The sequence below is a fragment of the Oncorhynchus mykiss genome, chromosome 27 (assembly GCF_057628025.1).
Source record: "Oncorhynchus mykiss isolate SJ-2025 chromosome 27, ASM5762802v1, whole genome shotgun sequence".
Classification (NCBI taxonomy): domain Eukaryota; kingdom Metazoa; phylum Chordata; class Actinopteri; order Salmoniformes; family Salmonidae; genus Oncorhynchus; species Oncorhynchus mykiss.
Genome location: NC_143048.1, coordinates 20,382,808 through 20,406,500, shown reverse-complemented (window position 1 = coordinate 20,406,500; position 23,693 = coordinate 20,382,808). Strand labels below are relative to the sequence as shown.

At 45.1% G+C, this 23,693-nt stretch overlaps 2 protein-coding genes across 2 annotated transcripts in view; both read left to right on the top strand.

Moving 5' to 3' along the window:
• LOC110507696 (vacuolar protein sorting-associated protein 53 homolog) overlaps positions 1–17,977 on the top strand; it is a 36,223-nt gene extending 18,246 nt beyond the window's left edge. The window contains exons 6-22 of the mRNA XM_021587847.3: positions 1,024–1,139; positions 1,539–1,658; positions 2,903–2,981; positions 3,092–3,235; positions 5,487–5,629; positions 5,822–5,963; positions 6,046–6,141; positions 6,368–6,462; positions 7,537–7,779; positions 8,765–8,912; positions 8,986–9,068; positions 9,192–9,270; positions 9,368–9,516; positions 9,613–9,682; positions 9,847–9,984; positions 14,919–15,023; positions 15,160–17,977. Coding sequence (XP_021443522.1) covers positions 1,024–1,139; positions 1,539–1,658; positions 2,903–2,981; positions 3,092–3,235; positions 5,487–5,629; positions 5,822–5,963; positions 6,046–6,141; positions 6,368–6,462; positions 7,537–7,779; positions 8,765–8,912; positions 8,986–9,068; positions 9,192–9,270; positions 9,368–9,516; positions 9,613–9,682; positions 9,847–9,984; positions 14,919–15,023; positions 15,160–15,330 — 2,121 coding nt within the window. The 3' untranslated portion in view covers positions 15,331–17,977. The remainder of the gene's footprint in view (positions 1–1,023; positions 1,140–1,538; positions 1,659–2,902; positions 2,982–3,091; positions 3,236–5,486; positions 5,630–5,821; positions 5,964–6,045; positions 6,142–6,367; positions 6,463–7,536; positions 7,780–8,764; positions 8,913–8,985; positions 9,069–9,191; positions 9,271–9,367; positions 9,517–9,612; positions 9,683–9,846; positions 9,985–14,918; positions 15,024–15,159) is intronic.
• On the top strand, positions 17,975–23,290 carry LOC110507700 (refilin-B). The gene is made up of 3 exons (XM_021587855.3): positions 17,975–19,016; positions 19,249–19,343; positions 19,544–23,290. Exons 1-3 carry the CDS (start codon positions 18,819–18,821, stop codon positions 19,860–19,862), a joined length of 612 nt encoding a protein of 203 aa, XP_021443530.1. The 5' UTR covers positions 17,975–18,818; the 3' UTR covers positions 19,863–23,290.
• The last annotated feature ends 403 nt before the right edge of the window (positions 23,291–23,693 follow it).

The window sequence follows — 23,693 nt, the reverse complement described above, 5'->3', positions numbered from 1 at the left end:
CCCCTTTCTCGCTGCTCCTCGCCCCCCCTTTCTCGCTGCTCCTCGCCCCCCCTTTCTCGCTGCTCCTCGCCCCCCCCTTTCTCGCTGCTCCTCGCCCCCCCTCTCTCGCTGCTCCTCGCCCCCCCTCTCTCGCTGCTCCTCGCCCCCCCCTCTCTCGATGCTCCTCGCCCCCCCCCTCTCGCTGCTCCTCGCCCCCCCTCTCGCTGCTCCTCGCCCCCCCCTCTCTCGCTGCTCCTCGCCCCCCCCTCTCTCGCTGCTCCTCGCCCCCCCTCTCTCGCTGCTCCTCCTCGCCCCCCCCTCTCTCGCTGCTCCTCGCCTCCCCCTCTCTCGCTGCTCCTCGCCTCCCCCTCTCTCGCTGCTCCTCGCCTCCCCCTCTCTCGCTGCTCCTCGCCTCCCCCTCTCTCGCTGCTCCTCGCCTCCCCCTCTCTCGCTGCTCCTCGCCTCCCCCTCTCTCGCTGCTCCTCGCCTCCCCCTCTCTCGCTGCTCCTCGCCTCCCCCTCTCTCGCTGCTCCTCGCCCCCCCCTCTCTCGCTGCTCCTCGCCCCCCCTCTCTCGCTGCTCCTCGCCCCCCCCTCTCTCGCTGCTCCTCGCCCCCCCTCTCTCGCTGCTCCTCGCCCCCCCCTTTCTCGCTGCTCCTCGCCCCCCCCTTTCTCGCTGCTCCTCGCCCCCCCCCTTTCTCGCTGCTCCTCGCCCCCCCTCTCTCGCTGCTCCTCGCCCCCCCTCTCTCGCTGCTCCTCGCCCCCCCTCTCTCGCTGCTCCTCGCCCCCCCCTCTCTCGCTGCTCCTCGCCCCCCCCTCTCTCGCTGCTCCTCGCCCCCCCCTCTCTCGCTGCTCCTCGCCCCCCCCTCTCTCGATGCTCCTCGCCCCCCCCTCTCTCGCTGCTCCTCGCCCCCCCCCTCTCTCGCTGCTCCTCGCCCCCTCCACTCTCTCGCTGCTCCTCGCCCCCTCCACTCTCTGCTCCTCACTCTCTTCTACCGCTTTCCCCTCCTCTCCCCCACCCAACCCTCCCTCTCTCGATCTCTTAGGTCAAGGAGATAACGCGGGACATCAAACAGCTGGACCATGCTAAGCGTCACCTGACCACCTCCATCACCACCCTCAACCACCTGCACATGCTGGCCGGGGGCGTGGACTCTCTAGAGTGGGTACTCACAGTGCCACCTATGGGCGTGGAGGGGAGGGCCAACGGTGGGCTGCGACCCATAGTTTGAAATCACCGATCTAGAAGTTACACAGGGATGAATCCTAAGTTAAATACTTGTGGGCGACTCAGACTTTTTCTTGTAATACATGCATTGATGTCAATGGAAGATTTGTGAAAATGTAGCTCTGTGCATCTCAAGTTAGGAGTTGGCACATAAAAAGGAATACTAAAGATCATTGGAAACCATTGTGCACTGTTACTGCCTCAAGGCAAGGTGCTGGGTCTGTCTTAGTTTGGCACATATACCATTGACTACACGTTGAAGTGGCTGCTCGTATGTGTATCCACTAGCCAGAACTCCAAGCTAGAACTGTCAGTGATCTGTGTGTGTCCCAGGGCAATGACGAGGAAGAGGCAGTATGGAGAGGTGGCTAACCTGCTACAAGGTGTAGTCAACGTCCTGGAGCACTTCCACAAATACATGGGAATCCCTCAAATCAGACAGCTCTCAGAGAGGTAACCATACACGCACACGCATGTACGCACACACCCCTGCACATGCACACACACGGGCAACACATTCCCTTTCTGAACTGACAGCCAGCCAGCCCAGGCCAGGCCTGTTGAGCTCAGAGGAATTCTGTTGTGCTCATCAGAATCAGACCCTGTTTTATATTTACTGAGGAGAGGAGGCTGCAGGCTGCTGAAATACACAGGAAGGAGATGCACTGAATAGGAACTCCTTTATGCAGACATTTTCCACTGAGGGCTTGGGCTGTGCTTTCCACTGGCTGGGTGTGTTTGAGAGAGTGTCCTTGTGTGTGCGTGCCAGAGAGGAAAAGTGTGATTGAGAGAGCGAGAGTGTTTCTTTGTGTATCTGCTCTTGTGTGTGTGATTGAAAGAGTAGACCTTTGTCCTCTCTCTTCTTTCCCCTCCACAGGAACAGTTCTGGGGTGTGTTAAGCACTAGTCCAAACCCCATACCATCACTACAGAGTAAGGTCTGTGTTCAGCCTTCAACCCAGCTAGTCCCTATGTCCCTCTGGCTGGGGGAGCTAGCTATGCTATCTGCTCTGTTTGCCTTGGAGTGGATGATAAAAACATGAATTTAGGAGAGTAAGGAAGTGTGTGTGTGTGGGGGGGAGGTGTCGTTGAATGTTTGTTTTTTTCTTCCACAAACTTATGTTTATCCAGAGTTGTGTGTCCAGTGTCCATCAAAGCCACCCACACACTCTCTTACCACCACTGTTTTGTTATCTGGAAAAGGGTAAATGGAAAATACTGAGTCTTCAGAAGAAATTGACAAACATTTGGTGGGATGACCAGACAGAGGGACAGCTGGAGCATTGGTCTGACTGATTGTCAGGGGCATCTGCAGGGCACTGCCCACCCTGTGGCATGGCATCCATCTTGTTTACTCTGGAAGGTTCTTCTTGTTGCTCTAAGATTGGACTCTGAATGCCCCACCAGATTCACTCTTCACATTAGGCCAGATGTTCTGGTTCCCACCATGGAACTATGTGCTGTACTGTGTAACCCAATAAACTCTTCTGGAATTTGTCTCTCCCAATGAGTAAAGAAAACCACTGGCCTGAAACCAGTCAGTCACAACTTACCAGTGGGTCACACCCAACCTAGCTACCATTTTGGAAACTGTTTCATGTTTAAAATATCTACAGTTACACCAGCTCTACACACCGCTCCAGCTTTCATGATGGCAGTGTTTTCTCAATGTTTCTCCACTGTTTGTGTCATCCACAGGGTAAAAGTGGCCCAAAGCGAGCTGGGGACTCAGATCCTGGCAGACTTTGAAGAGGCCTTCCCCGCTCAGGGGTCAAAGGTGAATGCCTTGTGTGATATATGTGCGTCATTAAAAATTGTATGTGTGACTACATTTAATAGATAATGTATGTGTTTACCCAAGGTATTTTGTGTCCTCTATATCCCCAGAGAGCAGGGGGACCCAGTAATGTTCTGAGGGATGCCTGTCTTGTGGCCAACGTCTTGGACCCCCGCATCAAACAGGAGATCATCAAGAAGTTCATCAGACAGCACCTCTCTGAGTACATGGTGCTCTTCCAGGAGAATCAGGATGTAAGTTTCAGTTTATTGTACTACTAAGCATTAAAGTGGAACTGACAGCATTTTAGCAAAATGAAATATTATTCAAATCTGTTCATATACACTCCCAGGAATATGATATGATTCTGACAAGCAAGAATTTGAATATGGTCGTTTTCATAAATTCATAGAATGTTTGGGAGTTATGTATAGTAAGGCATTTGTGAAATTTCTATATCAGTATAGAGTGGCAAAGCGGCTGTGCGTTTGAACAATTAATAGACACTGCAGTAAATAAAATCTAATAAAAACATCGGCCCCTGTCCAGGACCGGAGTCTATGCAGACCGGTGCGCCATAGCCAATCAGAGCTACAGTAGGCCTATATGCAAATAAGCTATTTGCCACACATCATATACATTGAACTGGTCTGTGTGTTTACAGGCAGTAGCAACAGCGCGGCTTTAGATCATTAGAATGCCTTCGCCACTAAATACACTTCAATGGATTTCTACGAATGTGTAAATTACCACTTGGGAGTCCTCTTACATCTGGCAACTTCACAGTCCTATTCATCAAACAACCACGAAAAGATAGGCTCTCTCTACCTCAGTTGCCTATGCACATCAACAACAACAAGACCCAAAAACAAATGCTAGACAGAGCGAGATGAGCTAAACAAGGGAACATTAGGTAAATCCTCTCAAACGTTGTAGCTTGTTGGCCATCAAAATTGCACTGATAAACGATGGTGAATAGTACCCTGCTCGTCGTTCTGCAGCTTGTCTGCCAATGCATGCTTGTCCTAACTGAGTTTTGACAAATAAATGTGAACTTGCCTGCCTGCCCATTAGATCGATGCCAAATACATTTGATTGACAACTAAGAGATATGCTAACTGTGGATAAGTAGTTCAAGTTCAGCATAGCTAGCTAGCAAAGTGATTCACATTTCTTGCTAACTAACCAAATGACACCTGTATCTTTAGCTGTAGCCACCGAAAAACGATATGAAGGAAAAAGTAAATCACTCACCCTCTTATCCAATGACATGACATCCTCCCTGCAGCCAGCTAGCTAACGTTAGCCTCTGTTTTTAGCTAGCTACATAGATATGCTAGCCCAGTGGTGTCAAACTCCATCAGCGCACAAGCCATATTTAAAAAGCACAATGTATTTGTGTGCCAGACTATTTGTTTTCACACAAAAAGTGTGAAACTGCAAACCAAATAGGCAATTATTTTATTTGAAAAAAATATGTCCCTTTATAATGTCCAATTATGTACACAGGATGCTGTATATAGCATTTTAACATTAAAACAAACGATAATATAAATATTTGTCCAGCTTTTTCTGCTGTATTTGCAGATGTGCATAATATGGTGCGACCCTAATCAAAAAGTATTTAATATTTAAAAATGTTTTGCACTGCATGGATCACCGCTGCTGTTGAATGCAGCATTGCTATATGGTGCACTCAAAATGTATTGTACTGTAGTTGAGTAGCCAGCGTAGGCTACTTCTCAAATGTTGCTGAATTCACTGATGCCAGCGAATCAGGCTGTAATTTCATAAAGTAGATGACTCAACTGTTATACTCGCTTGTGTGTCCTATTCGTTCCGTGGGCCTTGTATTTGACACGTGCGTTAGCCTTTTAGCCACGTTATGACTGACTTGTGATCATTTCCCTGGCTAGTTTGATTGTATTGACATTCCCAGCCTTAGTTCAGTCCTCCGTTTATGTTCTAAATATTTAGTTATTGAAACTGAAACGGTACGTCCCAAATGGGTGGAGGCAGCAAACAATGTACCAGGCCAGCTGTGATTTACAACCTGATAGCAATATTTTTTGGAGTACCAAGAAATGTATTGGTGAATTATATTGAACTGCATCCATTGATTCTGCCAACAATGCCTTAATGTACGTCATGGAATTAAAGTAAAATATAACCTATTTTTAAAACCTTAAACGGGGTATTTTATATATTTTTACTGATATTATGATGGTCTGTTTCACATCTGCGAAGTAGTTAAAACGCTTTAAACTAAGGCGGCCATTTTGGGTCCATTACACGAGGGATCTTCGGTAGGTACAAATGGGGATAATGGACACACACTATATATTTTAGTTTGTGGTCCAAACACCAACTAGTATTTCTTCCTTTGTAGATCATGTGAATCATAATTGAGATGTACATTGACTGATCTTAAATAATGCTGGTGTTGTGACAGTGCGTCTGTGGATCCTCCACCTGAAAGTGTGTTTGTCCACTGACCTGACTCAGGTAGCTTGGTTGGATAAGATTGACCGCCGTTACGCCTGGATTAAGCGTCAGCTGGTGGACTATGAGGAGAAGTACGGACGCATGTTCCCTGAAGAGTGGTGTATGACTGAACGTATCGCTGTGGAGTTCTGCCACATCACCAGGTACACACACACACCCCCTGTACTGGAAACTGTTGACAGCTAGAGCCTCACTGTGATCACTATCATCCGAACACTATTCAGTATACAGTTGATTTAGTCTTTGTTAGCCTACATGAGCACTGACCTGCTATCACAATCATTCATGCTGCAATGTGATGTGTTGACAACCCTATGTGTCTGTGTGTCATCCAGGACAGAGCTGGCCAAAGTGATGCGGACGCGGGCCAAAGAGATCGAGGTCAAGTTGCTTCTGTTTGCCATTCAGAGGACCACCAACTTCGAGGGGCTGCTCGCCAAGCGCTTCTCTGGGTGCACCCTCACCGACAGGCCCGGGGTTAGACACACACACACACACACACACACACACACTCTCATTATCTTTGGGCCATCATTGCTGACACTAGTGTTGTTTTCAGGTGAAGAAGCCGGAGACACCACTGGAGTCCACCAACCCTTTCCTGGAGGACGAGATTGGAGAGGATGGGTCAGAGATGGAGGAGGATCTGGATAGGGTAAGACATGTTTGAGATGACCCTGTCTGAACATCGACCTTGATAGGTATAGGCTGACCTACTGAGGTTATTTCCTGTGTCATGGTGACTCATTATGGGAATATCTCTAGAAGGATCTCGATAGGACCTTTTACGGGATGACTTTGGAAAGAAAATACTCATCCCCTAGTGAGAAATCATGAGTAGTAATTACATCCTACATTGTTGACCATTTTCCGCTCCCCAGCCCAAGAAGCACAAGGCTCCTGACAACCCCTTCCATGGCATTATTTCCAAGTGCTTCGAGTCTCACCTCTATGTCTACATCGAGTCTCAGGACAAGTGAGTTGTGTGTGATGTAGTGTGTGAGTGATGTAGAGATCTAGCACAGATTTGTGTGCCCAGAACTTTTCCTTTCTCCCTCATCAACCCTGTCGTTCCCTCTTGTTTCTGTTTCTTTCGGTTTCTCTCTGCTGGGGCTGAAATGGTTCCTATGAGCTACATGACCACAGACGCTAAGAAAGAGGGATTGAAAAGTGGTGCTGCAGCTGATCGTTCTTCTCCTTCTCTTCCTCCCTCTCTCTACTCCTTTTTTTTCTCTCTCACTCTCTATTTCTCTCTCACACTCTTTCCTCTCCCTCACCTCCTTCCACCCTCCCCCTCAGATGTGTGGTCTCCCCAGAAACGAGGCACTTATCTGAGGCTTGTTCGTCTCGCGGCAAACCCTAGTATTGGATCTCTGGAGCATTTAGTGTTTGTCAGTCTGGGACTTACATTATCTGGCTATGGCTTCCTTTCACAACAGACATGGCCAGACGATTCTACATTAGGCGTTTCCAAAGCAGCATGTCTCAATGGAATACAACAGGAGAGAGAATAGTGACCTGATTGTTCATACAAAGTAGATTTCGTTTTTTGTCCTTGGCTTCATTTTACAGTAACAGTGGGGTAAAGTAATAGACCATAACAGCCGTTTAGACATTGATATCAAAGTACAGTGAAGACAGCCGCAATAGAGGGAGAATCTCCTACCCTGTCTGTCTGTCTCTTCCATTTTATCATCACTGAACTGTGTGTGGCAGGTTGGCGTTTGTCATGAGTCTTGCTCTGGAGGCAGCTCTGCAGAGTGGTCACTTGCTGGCACAGCCACAAAGCCATAAAATCTGATTTTAAACATATCTCTAACTACACTGCTAACCCTAATGCTAAACCTTACATTTAGACCAAAATGCTAATTTGAGTTTTTATGAATATTTATGATGAAGCCAATTTTGAATTTTCAGCTGGCCCATCTAGTGTAAATCGCTCAGTTCTGCCTCCAGGGCAAGATTCATGGCAATAAATGTCAACCTGCGTGTGTGTGCTGGTATCTGAGGCTCACCACTGAACTGTGTGTGTTATTGTTATTGTTGTCAGGAACCTGGGGGAGATGATTGACCGTTTCGTGTCAGACTTCCGGGCACAGGGCCCCCCCAAGGCGGGCACGGAGGACGGTGGAGCGGTGCTGCCCAGCTGTGCTGACCTGTTCGTCTACTATAAGAAGTGCATGGTGCAGTGCTCTCAGCTCAGCACAGGGGAACCTATGATCGCCTTCACCACCATCTTCCAGAAGTACCTCAGAGAGTATGCCTGGAAGATACTGTCTGGAAACCTACCCAAGTAATTTACTACAGCCTAGCCTAATGATGATCAGATTTATTTGTGTGATGTAGGTCTAGTAATATTTTTTTATGTGCTTTTTAGTCAGGCTGCTCACATACTGTATTGGGTCCTAGAACCAGGATGGCAGGTTGCAGTACTTCCCAGTACGGGTTCTGGAAGACCACCGTGTACTCTGGTTTTCATTCAAACCATTTTCTGGATGGTTTCTGGCTTTGCTAGGGAAAATATTCTAACAAGTTGAACTATGACAACCAGTATAAACTGTGGCCTGCTAGGAGCTGGACTGGGACAAATGCTTCTGTCAAAGCAAGATTAAAATTCTGAAAGATTATATATGCTATCATTTGCTTCAAATCCCTTTTGATGAAGGAATCTGACAAAGTTTGTTCATTCAGAAGAGTGATCCGTCATTCTCCGGGGTTTGTTTGATAGTTCATGTGTTTAGTCGTCACTGTGTTTGATCGTCTGGGTTTGCATGTCATGTGGTGCTGGAGATGTTTACATCGCGGTGAGGACTAATACTTCATGAGCGAAAACATCTTTGGCTCGCTGGCCACATTATAAGACCTATTATTCACTGTGGTTGATAGACATGCACACACACAGACCTCTTGTGTGGTGTGTGTGTGTGTATTGGTTTGTGGAGTTTTAAAGGGGGCCCTTTGGGGGTTGGAGCTGTGTTGGTTTTCCCAGAAATCTCGGCTGTGGCGTTTATTAATGAGAGGGAGGAGGTTTAGCCATGTTGCCATGGTAACCATGCCCCTCTGTCTGTGTGTATGTCTCTGGCTGTCTCAATTATACAAAACTTGCTTTGAATTATAACCTGTAACTAGAGACAGGAGTTTCTGCTTGTCAATTCACACTAGGTCCCAGAGTTTTCCCTTTAGAGCTCATGTGAGCAGACTTCTGTCCCTAATTCACGAGAGAACTATTGACTCTTTCTCAATCTCTCTCTCACACACACTCTCTCTCTGTCTCTCAGGACTAGCAGTAACAGTGGAGGACTGACCATCAAGAGTCTACTGCAGGAGAAGGAGGGTTCGGAGGCTGCTAAGTTCACTGTAGAGGAGCTGTGCCTCATCTGTAGCATTCTCAGTACTGCAGAGTACTGTCTGGCCACAACACAGCAGGTTAGAACACACACACACAAACACACTCAAACGGGCCTAGACTTAATGTTAAACTATTCTGTGTCTGTGTCAGTTGGAGGAGAAGCTGAAGGAGAAGGTGGATAAGAACCTGGTGGAGAGAATCAACCTGACTGGAGAGATGGACACCTTCAGCAAGTACGTACCAAATCCTAGGAGCAACTTCTGTCAACTCAAAATTAACAATAGTTTGAGATAAAGTGGAATAATTGGATGTGAAGTCCCATGACGGTCAACTCTGTCTCTTTCTGTGTCTGTCAGTGTGATCTCCAACAGTATCCAGTTGCTTGTTCAGGACCTGGACGCTGCCTGTGACCCTGCTCTCACTGCCATGAGCAAGGTGGGACACCCACTGCATTCCTCTCCTCCTTACACTGTCATTTTATTTTCACTTTCAACCATTCCCTCACTGTCCCTCTTGGTCTCCTTCCCTCTAGATGCCATGGCAGAGCGTAGAGCATGTAGGTGACCAGAGTCCCTATGTGACGTCAGTCATCATGCACATCAAACAGAACGTCCCCATCATCAGAGATAACCTGGCCTCCACACGAAAATACTTCACCCAGTTCTGCATCAAGTTCACCAAGTGAGTTACTTCCCTCTTCACTGTTCGTCAATGTGTGTGAGGAAGACTTGGTACTCCCATTGACAAGATTCTATCTTGTCTTTTTTTCCCCCTCAGCTCTTTCATTCCTAAATTCATCAACCACTTGTTCAGGTGTAAGACTATCAGCATGGTGGGGGCTGAACAGGTAAACATACTTACCCTTTTATCTCATTAGCCTTTACTTAAGTAGAATTATGCTTATGGTCTCCGTAATGATAACTTTTTGACAATTGTTTGTTTGCTACCTGTAGCTGATAATTCAGCTAGTTTTATTGGTAACATTGTTTCTTCTTCTGCTTTGTTCTTCAGCTCCTCCTGGACACCCACTCCCTGAAGACAGTGTTGTTGGATCTGCCCTCTATAGGCTCTCAGGTGGTCCGCAAGGCCCCAGCCAGCTACACCAAGATAGTCGTGAAGGGGATGACCCGCGCTGAGATGATCCTCAAGGTGAGCCCTGTGACACTAAAGCATAATTCAGATTCTACAGACGCCGAGACGCGTTAGTCCGGCGTCCCATTGTGACAGATTCACGGCTCTAAGACCACCAGCTGCGCGAGACGCACAGCTCGAACCTCCCCAAAATTCCCAACCAACGCAGCTCCTCTATTATTTGAATGTGTTGACCGTTGGAGAAGTTGCATAAGCCGCACTGAGAATTCGAAAAGTATGAAAGCCAGTGGTCAAATGTTCTAGAACACTGCTGCGTGTATATGTACACGTTTTAGACACTGATAGGTGCTTAACACTACCACGCAACAATGTCTCTCTTCAACCATGCTACAACGTTTCTGTGCAACCACGCAACAACGTTTCACTACAGCCACTTCTATCTAAGCCTAACCTTAACCCACGCTTCAAGGTTAATCCTAACCATTAACCTCTACCCTTCAAATACACTGGCTTGGTTAAACATGACTATAGCCACTGTTCATTCCTGTGTTCTGGCATTAAATAATAAGACTAAATACAGGCTATTGTCTAAGTTTTGTGCAGTTTGACCACTGAGCCAAGTATGAACATTGTCTGACTTGACCAGATTAACGATTTAAGTTTTATTTTCATTGAATAACTGCATGTTTACAGGCTAATTCTTTCTTTTTAACCCGACTAAGGAAAGAGTTTTATGCCGAAGTTCCCAGTAGAAGGCCACCTCACATTAGGTAGCTGAGGAATAGGAACTGAGCTGTACCCCTGGGTTTTAATGAGAGAGACAGGAGAGGAAGGTAGGCTTTAAAACACATATGCGGACGTGCACGCACGCACACACACAGCGTGTCGATCAGCTGAAGCCAAGAGAGGTGTGAATGGTTAGGGAATGCAGGCATCCGCGTATACTCACGCAAGCAAACACACACACACACACACACACACTTTTGGGAATGCTCACACGCATCAGACGCATGTATCCATGGCTTGTCTCTTCTACAGAGTAAATACAGTCTGATTGGTTGACCTTGCCCCAGGGTTAGCCAATAGCATGCAGAAAGACAATGGCACACACCGGTCTTCTCAGACAAACCCCACCCTGCCCTAGAGACTATCCCCTCACCCTGCCCTAGTCCAGTTACATCTGCCCCCAAGGCTTGTGACCCGATCCCAGAGGAAATTTCCCTCACCCCCTTGTCACACACACACACACACACACACACTTAACTGTCTGCCTTAAAGGAATGCAGCCTCAATGTCTGTCTAATGGGCTGTTTTAATGGTCAGCCTTGGACCTGCTCTAATGGTCAGGCTGATCTGTTTTAATGGTCAGCCTTGGACCTGCTCTAATGGTCAGGCTGATCTGTTTTAATGGTCAGCCTTGGACCTGCTCTAATGGTCAGGCTGATCTGTTTTATTGGTCAGCCTGGGACCTGCTCTAATGGTCAGGCTGATCTGTTTTATTGGTCAGCCTGGGACCTGCTCTAATCATGCTACATCAGCCACAGCCATCAGAGCCTAATCTATTCTGAGCACAACCAATAGGACTACTGAAGTTACAAGCAAAGCCTCTTCTCCCTTTCTGTGTTTCTTGTCAAGATTATATATCAGATTATTTTATACAAATCAACTTCTAGTTACCAGATATTCAGTATATGTGGCCCTTCTTTCCTGCTTGTACGATAAACATGCCAATCCACAAAGCAATAATTTGCCCTGAATTACATGTCTTGCTTCACACATTGCATCTATCAGCCGTTACAGACAACGCTTCAAGATGTCCACCCGCTCGCCCATAGTGCTTTGCAACAACCTTAGACATTCACAACTGGTAAGTGGCCTCTCCTCAGTGTCGTCACCCGGGATGTGTATGGATGATTCCACATGTGAAACACACACGGCTGTTAGTCCATAGAGGAAGGCCTTGAATATGTTTACATACACTAATGGGCGGCAGACGAAGGGGAATGTGTGGAAGGCCTTGAACAGTCATACAAGGTTTGTAGAGTTGTTCTCTTCAACCTTTTTTTAATTTCACCTTTATTTAACCAGGGAGACCAGTTGAGAACAAGTTCTCATTTACAATTGCAAAGCAGTGTGACAAAAACAACACAGTTACACATAAACAAACATACAATCAATAACACAATAGAAAAGAAAAATAGAAAAATCTATGTACAGTGTGTGCGAATGTAGAAGAGTAGGGAGGTAAGGCAATAAATAGGCCATAGTGGCAAAATAATTACAATTTAGCATCAACACTGGAGTGATAATGTGCAGATGATGATGTGCAAGTAGAGATACTGGGGTGCAAAAGAGCAACAACAACAAAAAAATAACAATATGGGGATGAGGTCGTTGGGTGGGCTATTTACAGATGGACTATGTACAGCTGCAGCGATCGGTTAGCTGCTCAGTTGATATTTAAAGTTGGTGAGGGAAATAGTCTTCAACTTCAGTGATTTTTGCAATTCGTTCCAGTTACTGGCAGCAGAGAACTCGAAGGAAAAGCGGCTAAATGAGGTGTTGGCTTTGGGGGTGATCAGTGAGATATACCTGCTGGAACGTGTGCTACGGGTGGGTGTTGTTATCGTGACCAGTGAACTGAGATAAGGCGGAGCTTTACCTAGCATAGACTTATAGATGACCTGGAGCCAGTGGGTCTGGCGACATATATGTGGCAAGGGCCAGCCGACTAGAGCACACAGGTCGCAGTGGTGGGTGGTATAAGGTTCACATTAAGCATCTCCAATCCAAAATTAAATCTAGAATTGTCTTCCTATTTTGCAACAAAGCCTCCTTCACTCATGCTGCCAAACATACCCTAGTAAAACTGACTATCCTACCGATCCTTAACTTTGGCGACGTCATTTACAAAATAGCCTCCAACACTCTACTCAGCAAATTCGATGTAGTCCATCACAGTGTCATCCGTTTTGGCACCATAGTCCCATATACTACCCACCACTGCAACCTGTATGCTCTCGTTGGCTGGCCCTCGCTGGCTGGCCCTCGCTACATATTTGTTGCCAAACCCACTGGCTCCTTATCTCAGCTCATTGGTCAGGTCGCAGTTGTAAATGAGAACTTGTTCTCAACTAGCCTACCTGGTTAAATAAAGATGAAATAAGAGTCATCACTGTGGGCCCATCACCTGAACATGTTGTAATACGCTATCGTCACGCCTAGAATGAAAACCTCCAGGCTTCCATCATAACTGAAAATGTCATTTTTTAAAAGTAAAAACAATTACAGGGGGCAGTTTGGAAAAAACGAATTCCGTCAGAATAGTTCTCTGTAATAACGGACATTCTGGAGTAATAATTACATAACCAACATTCTCTACTAATACTAGTCCAGTGTGAATGGGGCTTTGGTCACGTGCATACGATGTGTCACGTAAAGAGAGCAAGGGTGGAGGGAATAGGGAATGTTTTTCCTAATAAAATTAAGGATTTCAGTAAAATAACTTTTCAGTTAGAAATGGCTGTAATTATGTTGCAGCTTCAGCAACACGGGCAGTGTGATGAACACTGTTGATGTTGTGTGGTGGTTATTGCAGCAGAGAGGAGAGTGAGACAATGGGTGCTTGTTTTAGTCACTCGCTATCTTTAAAACATAATAATAATACACAGCGCAGCAAGTCTGAGCCCAGCCCGGCACAGTCAAATCAGTTGCTGGTCGGACTCCCTCTAGTCATTTGTGTCTTAATTAATTTAATCAAAGAGTGTGCTTAAAGCATCAGTCAATCTCAGTGAATATATTTGATTTGATTAAAACACATAGGATGTGTCATTATATGGAAAAATACACATCTTAATATGTCTACCAATCGGTCCAAAGAGCAGATGACTCTTAGTCAATCGAGGTTTTTTGTTGTTGTCTGGGACAACCCTAGAACAAAGTAAAAGTTATGGTGATGATGACTATGTAGTAAAGTGGGTTAGGCTGTCTTGAGTATAATGTGTAGACCGGTTCTGGTTAGTCTGTCTGTAGGTTGTTTCTGTCTCTAGCTCAGTTAGCCCTCGTTGGCCTGTGAGATGTGTTTTTTTCCATGCTCTCCAGCCCTCTATCCACCCACCCCAGCCCTCTTCCCCACCACCAGAGCTTTCTTCTGGGGAGGGAGTGGAAAGGCTTCAACACCCCTCCACCCACCTCCTTTTAGCGTGGATGTTTTTTTCCTCTCACTCTCCCCTTCTCCCCTCCCTTTTCTTTCTCTAGTTTTTACGAGCTAACTACAACACAGTCCCTCCAGGCTTTCCCTGGGCCTCCCTCCAGGACAGTTGCTTAATAAATCACTCTGACCAGAGGGGAAGGAACCTCAAAAATTCCAGACAATCCACAGCGTTCCATGTCCTGTCGCTCCTCTCTGTGTCTCTCTCTGGTTTCGCTCTCTTATGTATTTTTGCCCACACCCCTTAGGCACAGAGAGAGGGCGGGAGGGCTTGGATATTGGTGTGTGGGTGAGGGACAAATGTTTTGGGTGGAGAAAATGAGCTTTTGAAGGGTTACGATTTATTTATTTATTTTTATTCAGTGGGACCTGTTATAACCATGTTTTCTGCCGGCTCTGTAGCAAGCAACTTCAATCAGTCTCAATGCTAAGCCCATAGGGCTCTTGTCAAAAGTAGTGCACTATGTGGGGAATATAATGCAATTTTGGATGTGAGTGTAATGTTGGGGCTTTCTTTGAAGCTTTAACTACTTGCACACACTGTCTGGTCTGATAGTGGACTAACTCTGGGGCCTGTTTGTTCTTACAGGCCACACACACACACACTTATCACGCACATGCATACACACAGTTTATGAATCAGTTTATGAGTCTGCTGGGAGTTGGTCGTCCCATCAAGGCTCTTGTGAACGGGGGATCTAAAAAAAAACACGCTGCACTTCAATATTGAGATGTGAATGTATGAGCAACACTGATGTCTCTACCCCTCCCCCCTCTACAGGTGGTCATGGCCCCCCATGAACCCTCTGTGGTGTTTGTGGATAACTACATCAAGCTCCTTGCTGACGGGAACCCAGAGACCTTCCAGAAAACTCTGGATATGAAGGTAAGGGCCACTTTGATTGGGTTCACTTGTTTTGTCTCAATGATATCACCTGTTTTCAACGGTTATCTCCTACTTCCTCTGTTGTCTTGTTTCCTCTTGCAATAACTGATGTTCTGGTGTGTGTGTGTGTGTGTAGGGGTTGAAGCGCAGTGAGCAGAGCAGCATGTTGGAGCTCTTCAGACAGAGGTTACCCACTCCACCCTCAGGGACCGATGGAGGCCCCTCTCTCTCCTTCAGCACCCCCACCCCCGAGCAGGAGAACTCGCGCATACGCAAACTGGAGAAGCTCATCAAGAAGAGACTCTGAGTGGACACACACACTTGCACTCACACACATCACCATACCACACACAAATTATTCCAGTAATTAATCTTGAATACTTGTTCCTGCTCTGTTTAATCATAACAGAGAATTGCAGGCAGAGTAAAGACATGATTGTTTCATTTTTGTTAGGAGCATTAATATGAACCTCATGATTTCAAAGTAAACTGTCAGATTATGAAGACATGTCCTCAGCTGCAGAGCTGTTCGCACTTATGACTCATTTACTTCTGTATTTCTTTTCTGCTTCTCTTTTTATGACACTAAATAACCAAGCTTTGTAAATGTCGTTAAATGTAGACTATATCATACACACACTATGCATTTTAGCAAAATGTGTTTGCACTTAAGACAGAATCAAGAGCTACTAATTAAAAATGGCTTTAGGAGCAATTTGTTGCCGCTTTGGCACCTATCCTCCCAGTCCCAGACTGAGAACAAGGAACTTCAATGTGTTTGAAGCTAACATTTTCAGAATGTTCTCCTAATGTTTTCAGAATGTTCTCCTAGTGTTTTCATAATGTCATTGTTCTCCACCTCTCCAGTCTGTTGTATTTTATTGTGTTTCTCTTAGTTCCCTGTTCAAGTGGAGGATGCAGTTAGTTAGGAGTTTGTGTATGTTTCTAGTTTCCCTTCACAACGGGAACAGTCTCTGGGTGGATGGACCGCATCTCACCATGCATTGCTGTCTCCAGGTTCTTAAGGCCCCAGGTCTGGGACCGAGAGGATCTTGGGATGTCATGTCTCCTCAATTAGACAGGAGACAGTCTCTGTCAGTACGTTATAACGAGGAACTCGTGTTCAATGTTGTGGATATATTGTACAAAATTATATTGTCTAAACCTCTTTTCTTTTCTGTTATTCAAGGCCCCTGTGTTTGACACTGACAGTCCTAGATTACCTGTCAATCATAATGAAAATTTACCAGAAGATATGACCCTACCGTTATGCTTGTTTACACTGTGCTGCACTGGGGTTGGAATGCAATCATGGTTACATCAAGCCACCGTGGAGCTGGCGCAAGATATGGGTTGGAAAACGTACCTCAATGCAGGGATGGGATATGCCACTGTACACCTCAGCTATTTTGGAATGGCAGTACCAGCCAATTAGCTCCTTTGTTGTTCAAGTGACTGCACTGGCTACTGTATCTAGCATGAGGACAAAAATTTACTTTTTCTGGGAAAACTATTTGCATTTCAATCTTTTCGATGGATCAGTGCAACTAAAGGTACAATTTGGAGTACAGTGGCATATCCCATCCCTGCATTGAGGTATGTTTTCCTACCCATATCTTGTGCCGGCTCCACGGTGTCTTAATGAAACCATGATTGTGTTCCGACCTCAGTGCAGCTCAGTGTAAACCCACATCTCTCTCTAGCCTAGTCCAGAGGTGTATTCATTAGTCCAAACAAAAACAATAGTTTATTTTGGACAAATTCAGGTAGATCCCTCCCCGTTTTGTTCAGTTTGCTCCCGTTTAAGAAACATTTTGCAACGGAATCGGCCTAATGAATAGGCCCAGTTGAGGTTAAACTTTTACAGGGGTATTTTTTTTCCAGGGGGAGGTGAAGGGGAGTTCCCATGTTTAGTTTTGTTGCCTTTCATGTTTCCTATCCAATCAGCTGTGAGGGGTGTTTCCTTTCCTCTATTTCACTGCAAAACAATGAAACCCTTTGAAGGTAGCGAAATTTGAAGACAGGCTGGCGGGACAATCCTCAATCCCTTCTATGTTCTTTTTTAGGGTTGGTATCTTCTGGCAAATTTGAATTATGATTGACAGGTAATCTAGGCCTGTCAAACACAGGGTCCTGGAATAACAGAAAACAAAAAGGTTTAGACAATATATCATAAATAGAAAACTATATCATTGTGTGTAATATATCCTTGTTCAACAGTGAACATATGAGTTCCTCTGTTAGACAGGGAATTACACTGAGAAGTTAGCACAGTGATGCCAGTGGAGAACAATAATATAATATAAGGAACACAGTTCCTTTAAATACTGTCATTGATCTAATTATTTCTACTGTTACCTGCTTCAGATAAAGTAGTTATTGCATGTAATAGCAAACACTCTGGATCAGTGGTCTTTTGAATCGGTTCATATATACAGGAAAATTTATAATTTGGTGGTGTAGCACGAGAATAAGGATGAGGTTTGAATAATGTGTGTATGGTCAAGTATCTATTGTAAATCATTGTAGCTGGGACATGAACGATTGGTGTTGGATTTCATCCTTGGAAAGCCTTATTATCCCCTCCCAATAGTCCTGCAAATTGATAAATGTATGTATAATCTATTCATGCTATTATGCTTTTGATGTACACATTCCTGCCTTCAGTTCATAAGAAGAAAAACATGTTACTTTGTATGGTAGTGGTGAAAAACACTAATACGAGGGCTCCCGGGGGTGTAAAAAAACTACATCTTAGTACTAGAGGAGTCACTACAGACACCCTGGTTCGAAACCAAGCTGTATCACAACCAGCTGTGATTGGGAGGCCCATGGGGTGGCGCACAATTGGCCCAGCGTCGTTCGTGTTTAGCCGGTGTAGGCAGTCATTGTAAATACGATTTTTTTCTTAACTGACTTGCCTAATTATATAAAATAAATAGTTTGCTATCATGTTTTTTTAAATTTATTTTTTATGTTTCACACGCCTATCTCTATCCTAGTCCAGGGGTGTAATCATTTGTCCAAAGAAAAACAAGAGTTTCTATTGGACAAATTCATGTCGATCACGTTAAAAGAAACGTCTTGCAACAGAATCGGCCTAATGAATAGGCCCAGTTGAGGTTAAACTTCGACAAGGGTATTTTTTTCAAGGGGGAGGCCAGAACGAGAGTTCCCATGTTTTGTTGCCTTTCATGTTTCCTCTCCAATCAGCCGTGAGCGGGCGTTTTAAAAGGCGTTTCCTTTCCTCTAGTTCACTGCAAAAACAATGAAACCCTTTGAAGGGAGAGACATTTTAAGACCGATATAGACATTTGAAGACAGATAGACTGGACAATGCGCTGTGCCTTCTCCTGTGTTCTTTTTTTTTACGTCAGTGCCTGTGACACGTAGCTTGGGTTCACTATTTTGTCAACTTCAAAGCCACAACGATTTATGTTGATTCTCTTTATTTCGAAGGGCAAAACAGAATGAATTTTAGAAATGTTCGTTGACTTATGAAGGATTTAAATAGCATGCTGTAAAATAGTAGGATATTTTGTTTAGACGCGCGACAGTCGTAAACCGTAGCCTATTGCCAAGCAATCGAGGTTGATGCAAGCCAATTGCCGTCGGCAGAGTTGATTGGTCTTTGGGAAGTTATCCGACGTGGAGGATCGATTACATTCAATGAAGGACACCTATGAGTTGGAAATAAAGTTTAACTACAGTTCTGCAAACTCATCGCGCAGTAGGCTAAAATCTTGTTTGGGAGCGGCTCGTTTATCTTGTTTTTAAGGACTTTTTTGTAAAGCAATGGTGGGCAGACTAAACTTGCTGAATGTATGTGACAACGACCCATTGGACATGAGCTGCAAAGCCGAGCGGGGACTTGACAGCCCGGACTCCGGACTACCCCCCAGCCCCAGTCCGAGCCACTGGCTGTTGCCTGACTGCAGAGATAAAGGTGCCATAAGCCCGGTGTCTGAAGACGAGAGCAGAGGGTCATCCTTGGTACGTAGGCTGTCGCACGTGTTACATTAACTGCGAACATCCTGTTATGAAATTGTAAGGCTAAGTTAAAGCATTGTTTCCGAAGTATATAGCCTCTTGATGCGTTTCCCTGCATGGCCCATAGTGAATCTGGGTCATGTCAGTAGTAAATTGGGTCAATAGTCCAAGCCAATCATGTTCACGACGTCTACCAATTGTTTGCTCCTTATGTTAGTACTGACTATTCTTGCAGGTCCCCATTTTATCGATTGGATCTGTTCCTCAGCTGCACACCTTGTCCTACGGGGAGGGCATAGAACTTGATCCACTACTGACCAAGGAAATACGGTATGCTGTTTTGAGTTACTGCATGTAGGCTATGAGTGTGATTTTTGAAATTGTCTTAGCACTCCACTGTGTGCTGTCCACTATGTGTAAATACCATTAAACAAATGTAGTGGACCACAGATCAAACGTTGCCATTTCTAAAACTATATCTAGCTGAACATGCAGTGAATTGACACTTGCCCAAATGTTGTCATTCCTAGATACACATCGTCTGTCCACTATGACTCAGAGCGTCACTTTATCCATGACATGGCCATGCAGCCCAGAGGCCTGGGTCTGGAGAACTGCAGCCAGATGGTCCTGGCTGTCCCTCACAGCACCTGGAGACACTACAAGACCCAGCTGGACTTCCAGCCTCGCCAACGGGCCCAGCGCTTCCAGAGCACCACCATCGTCTTCCCCAAGCACGCTCGCACCATCTACACAACCGAGTTGAGCTACGACAGTCGCCGGCTTGCCAGGAGATTCATGTCGCGGGTGGAGCTGGAGGCTGCTGACCGGAGTAGGCTACCCCAGTAGGTTAGGGGAAGACTGGGCACGGCCTGGGGGAAAATTCCCTGGGCCATATGGGGGCCAACCATCCACCAGGCTGACATCACCAATGGACCCAGGTTACAGACAGTCATCTATTAGTTTAGATTGGAAAGCATTGTAGCCCACGTTTGAGTACTAGTCTCAAGAGGAGGGAGGAATCTGATCTGGAGTATGAAACAAATAGCAGGGACATCTGTGTGAGGCTGCCATCTACCAAAGGGTTTATCCATTAGTAGCTAGTAAATATATTTCTCTGGTATGTCAAAGTTGGATTCCGTTTAATGCAGAGTGTTGAACTGTGGACTGAGACCGGTGATAGTGTATACTATCACCGTGGAGGAACTTGTAAACCAGATTTGGAAGTGAAGGATTGTTAGGGAAGTGTAGTCCGGACCATCACTGTGAAAACATTGTGTTTAGGCCTAACCATTGCAGTGAGGCTCAATGAACAATGACCCTACATTATAAGATTTTAAGGCAATAGTGGAGTTTCCATGTGGCTTTTGTAAGTATTCACATTTGTAGACACACAGGGAGTTGTCAAATTACTGGGCTTTAAAATCTCCAAATCACAGGGTATTATGGGGTATTGGTTGCACAACATTACTTACCACAAGCAGAATATCCTAGCCTATATAGTGTAACACCAAACCCCATCTTAGTCTTGCCTAAACATACACATTGTCATTTACTGTAAGTATGGTCATGGAGCAGAAAACCAGTTTTCTTTCAAATTGTGTAAAAGTGTTTTTTTTCTCCCCACAGAGATCATTGAAAATTGATGAAGTTGATATTAGTTGGTAATGAGTAGCAAGAGATTATCCAATGTGTCATTATTGTTCTGTTATACATTTTTAGCATTTTCCTAATAGTGAAATATTGTTTTTACCAACATCTTGTGAACTGTCCCTCAACAGTTCATTATCTTTGCCTATCACCTTCTGGTTGCTTCCATATGTATTGTTTTATGTATTTATTTGATGCTCTTCAACTCAAGCCTAATAGCAATACACGGCTATCTTCCCTCAAGGTCCTACAAGGATGCACATCTAGAGAACTTGAACTGTCTTGAGATAAGTGCCTTATTGAAGTCAAATGGTATTGCTTTTAAGCTCTGATGTTTTATAGCAGATTTGAGAAGTTATAAAAAAATGATTGTGTACTCAATGCAATACATCAATTCACAACATAATCTTGTCAGTATCAGGATTTTGTTTTGGTTATCAATTAGGGATGTTCCTAGATGAGTAGAGCTTCAATTTTAGTGCAATTACACCAACTCTGATTGAGACAGCTATGCCATCTATAGAGAAAGTGCTGCACAGAACCAGAATTATTAGTTTGATAACAGCCCCACCTAGATGTGGTGGTGTGTAATGGCACCACTGCTCTCCAAGTGTCCCTTGAACAGCCCCAAGCAGTCTATCACCCCTTGCTGTGAGGCCAGGTAGCGTTTCCTCTGGTTGGGCTTGGTGGGTACCAGCATCTGGCCATATCAACGGTGTTTCCTCCTTCCATTTCATTGCCTCTCGTTGGGATTTATTGGGGCAGAGGCTGGTCAGACTCCTGGCCTTGGTCTTTTTGCCGTTGTAACCCTTGAATATGGGTTTGGACCGTGTGGAGGTGCCGTTGATGGCCTGTTGCTGCTCAGTGTTAGTGAGTTAATCTGCTGTGAGTGCAGGACGGCAAATTGGGTTAAGTTGTTTTGATTTCACAGCACTATCACTCAATACACATCTGTGTTAAAAAAATGAAGCTTTAAGCTAATCATTGTTTTAATAAGAGTTGACAGGTAGCCTAGCGGTTAAATGCGTTGGACCAGTAACTGAAAGGTCGCTGGTTCACATCCCAGATGCCCTTGAGCAAGGCACTTAACGCTAATTGCTCTGAATAAGAGCGTCTGCTAAATTACTTAAATATAAAAATGTGCAATACGCATAAGTCGCTCCACAATTGTCTTGGTTGCTAAAATGTTAAGTTAACCTAATTTCCGTTTGACAAAACAATGCAGAGTGTTGAGAATCATTGTACCATCTAAACTGCTGTGAAATACAATATATATGTAAAAGTATGTGGACCCCTTCAAATGAGTAGATTCGGCTATTTCAGCCACACCCGTTGCAGACGGGTGTATAAAATCGAACACACAGCCATGCAATCTCCATAGACAAACATTGGCAGTAGAATGGCCTTACTGAAGAGCTCAGTGACTTTCAATGTGGCACCGTCATAGGATTCTACCTTACCAACAAATCAGTTTGTCTCATTTCTGTCCTGCTAGTGCTGCCCCTGTAAACTGTAAGTGCTGTTATTGTGAAGTGGAAACATCTAGGAGCAACAATGGCTCAGCCGCGAAGTGGTAGGCCACATGTTCACAGAACTGGACCACTGAGTGCTGAAGAGATGAAACATTGCTTGTCCTCGGTTGCAACACTCACTACCGTGTTCCAAATGCCAAACGTCAGCTTTAGGGGTGTAAAGCCACCATTGGACTCTAGAGCAGTGGAAATGAGTTCTTTGGCATGATGAATCATTCTTCAGCATCTGGTAGTCCGACAGACTCATCTGGGTTTGGTGGATGCCAGGAGAACGCTACCTGCCCCAATGTATAGTGCCGACTTTAAAGTTTGGTGGAGGAAAAATAATGGTCTGGGGCTGTTTTTCATGGTTCAGGCTAGGCCTCTTATTTCCAGTGAAGGGAAATCTTATGCTACAGCATACAATGACATTCTAGATGATTCTGTGCTTCCAACTTTGTGGCAACAGTTTGGGGAAGGCCCTTTACTATTTTAGCATGACAATGTCCCTGTGCACAAAGGGATGTACATACAGAAATGGTTTGTTGAGATCGGTGTAGAAGAACTTGACTGGCCTGCACAGAGCCCTGACCTCAACCCCATCAAACACCTTTGGGATGAATTGGAAAGCTGACTGTGGAGCCAGGCCTAATCGCCCAACATCAGTGCCCAACCTCACTAATGCACTTTTGGCTGAATGGAAACAAGTCCCTGCAGCAATGTTCCAACATCTAGTGGAAAGCCTTCCCAGGAGAGTGGAGGCTGTTATAGCAGCAAAGGGGGGGACCAACTCTATATTAATGCACATGATTTTGTAATGAGATGTTCGACGAGCAGGTTTCCACATACTTTTGGTCATGTAGTGTATCTTTTCAATAACCAAAAATATTGTATTTTCAACTGTTTGAAGCTTCTGTTCAAAATCGAAAGTTAAAGATGCAAAAACAAAAATGAATGGGAAACATCGAAATAGCCAGTGGTGACCTGTAATGTTTTGAACACCCTACCTGTTTTGCATGTAATTTTGGAATTAATACGTGACACATATCAGTTTGCAAACACTGTAAAAACTTCTCTTTTTTTTCAAGAAATCAAGTTAATAAAGCTGCATACAAACATGGTCTCTTTTTTGCTTTCTTGAGTATAGCAGCTCCAAAATGGTGTTTCAGCCTAGCTCAGTGCTTTCTGTGGTGGTGGGGCAGCCAGCAGAAAATACGGGGCGTAGGGGTTCGTAGTGTTCTCCAGTTGCGCCGTGATTGGCTCAGTGTTCTTTTTTTGTTGAATTTTACCTCCTTTTTCTCCCAATTTTAATTATGATCTTGTCTCATCGTATACCTCCCCAACGGGATTGGGAGAGGCGAAGCTCGAGACATGCGTCCTCCGAAACATGACCCACCAAACTGCACTCCTTAACACCCACCTGCTTAACCCGGAACTAGCTGCACCAATGTGTCAGAGGAAACACCATTCAACTGACGACTGAAGTCAACCTGCAGGCACCCGGCCCACCACAAGGAGT

Coding starts and splice junctions, on each gene's coding strand:
- LOC110507700 (XM_021587855.3), top strand. CDS start 18,819: ATGGTGGGCAGACTAAACTTGCTGAATGTATGTGACAACGACCCATTG. Junction 19,017..19,248: donor AGAGCAGAGGGTCATCCTTG/GTACGTAGGCTG, acceptor CTATTCTTGCAG/GTCCCCATTTTATCGATTGG. Junction 19,344..19,543: donor CTACTGACCAAGGAAATACG/GTATGCTGTTTT, acceptor TGTCATTCCTAG/ATACACATCGTCTGTCCACT.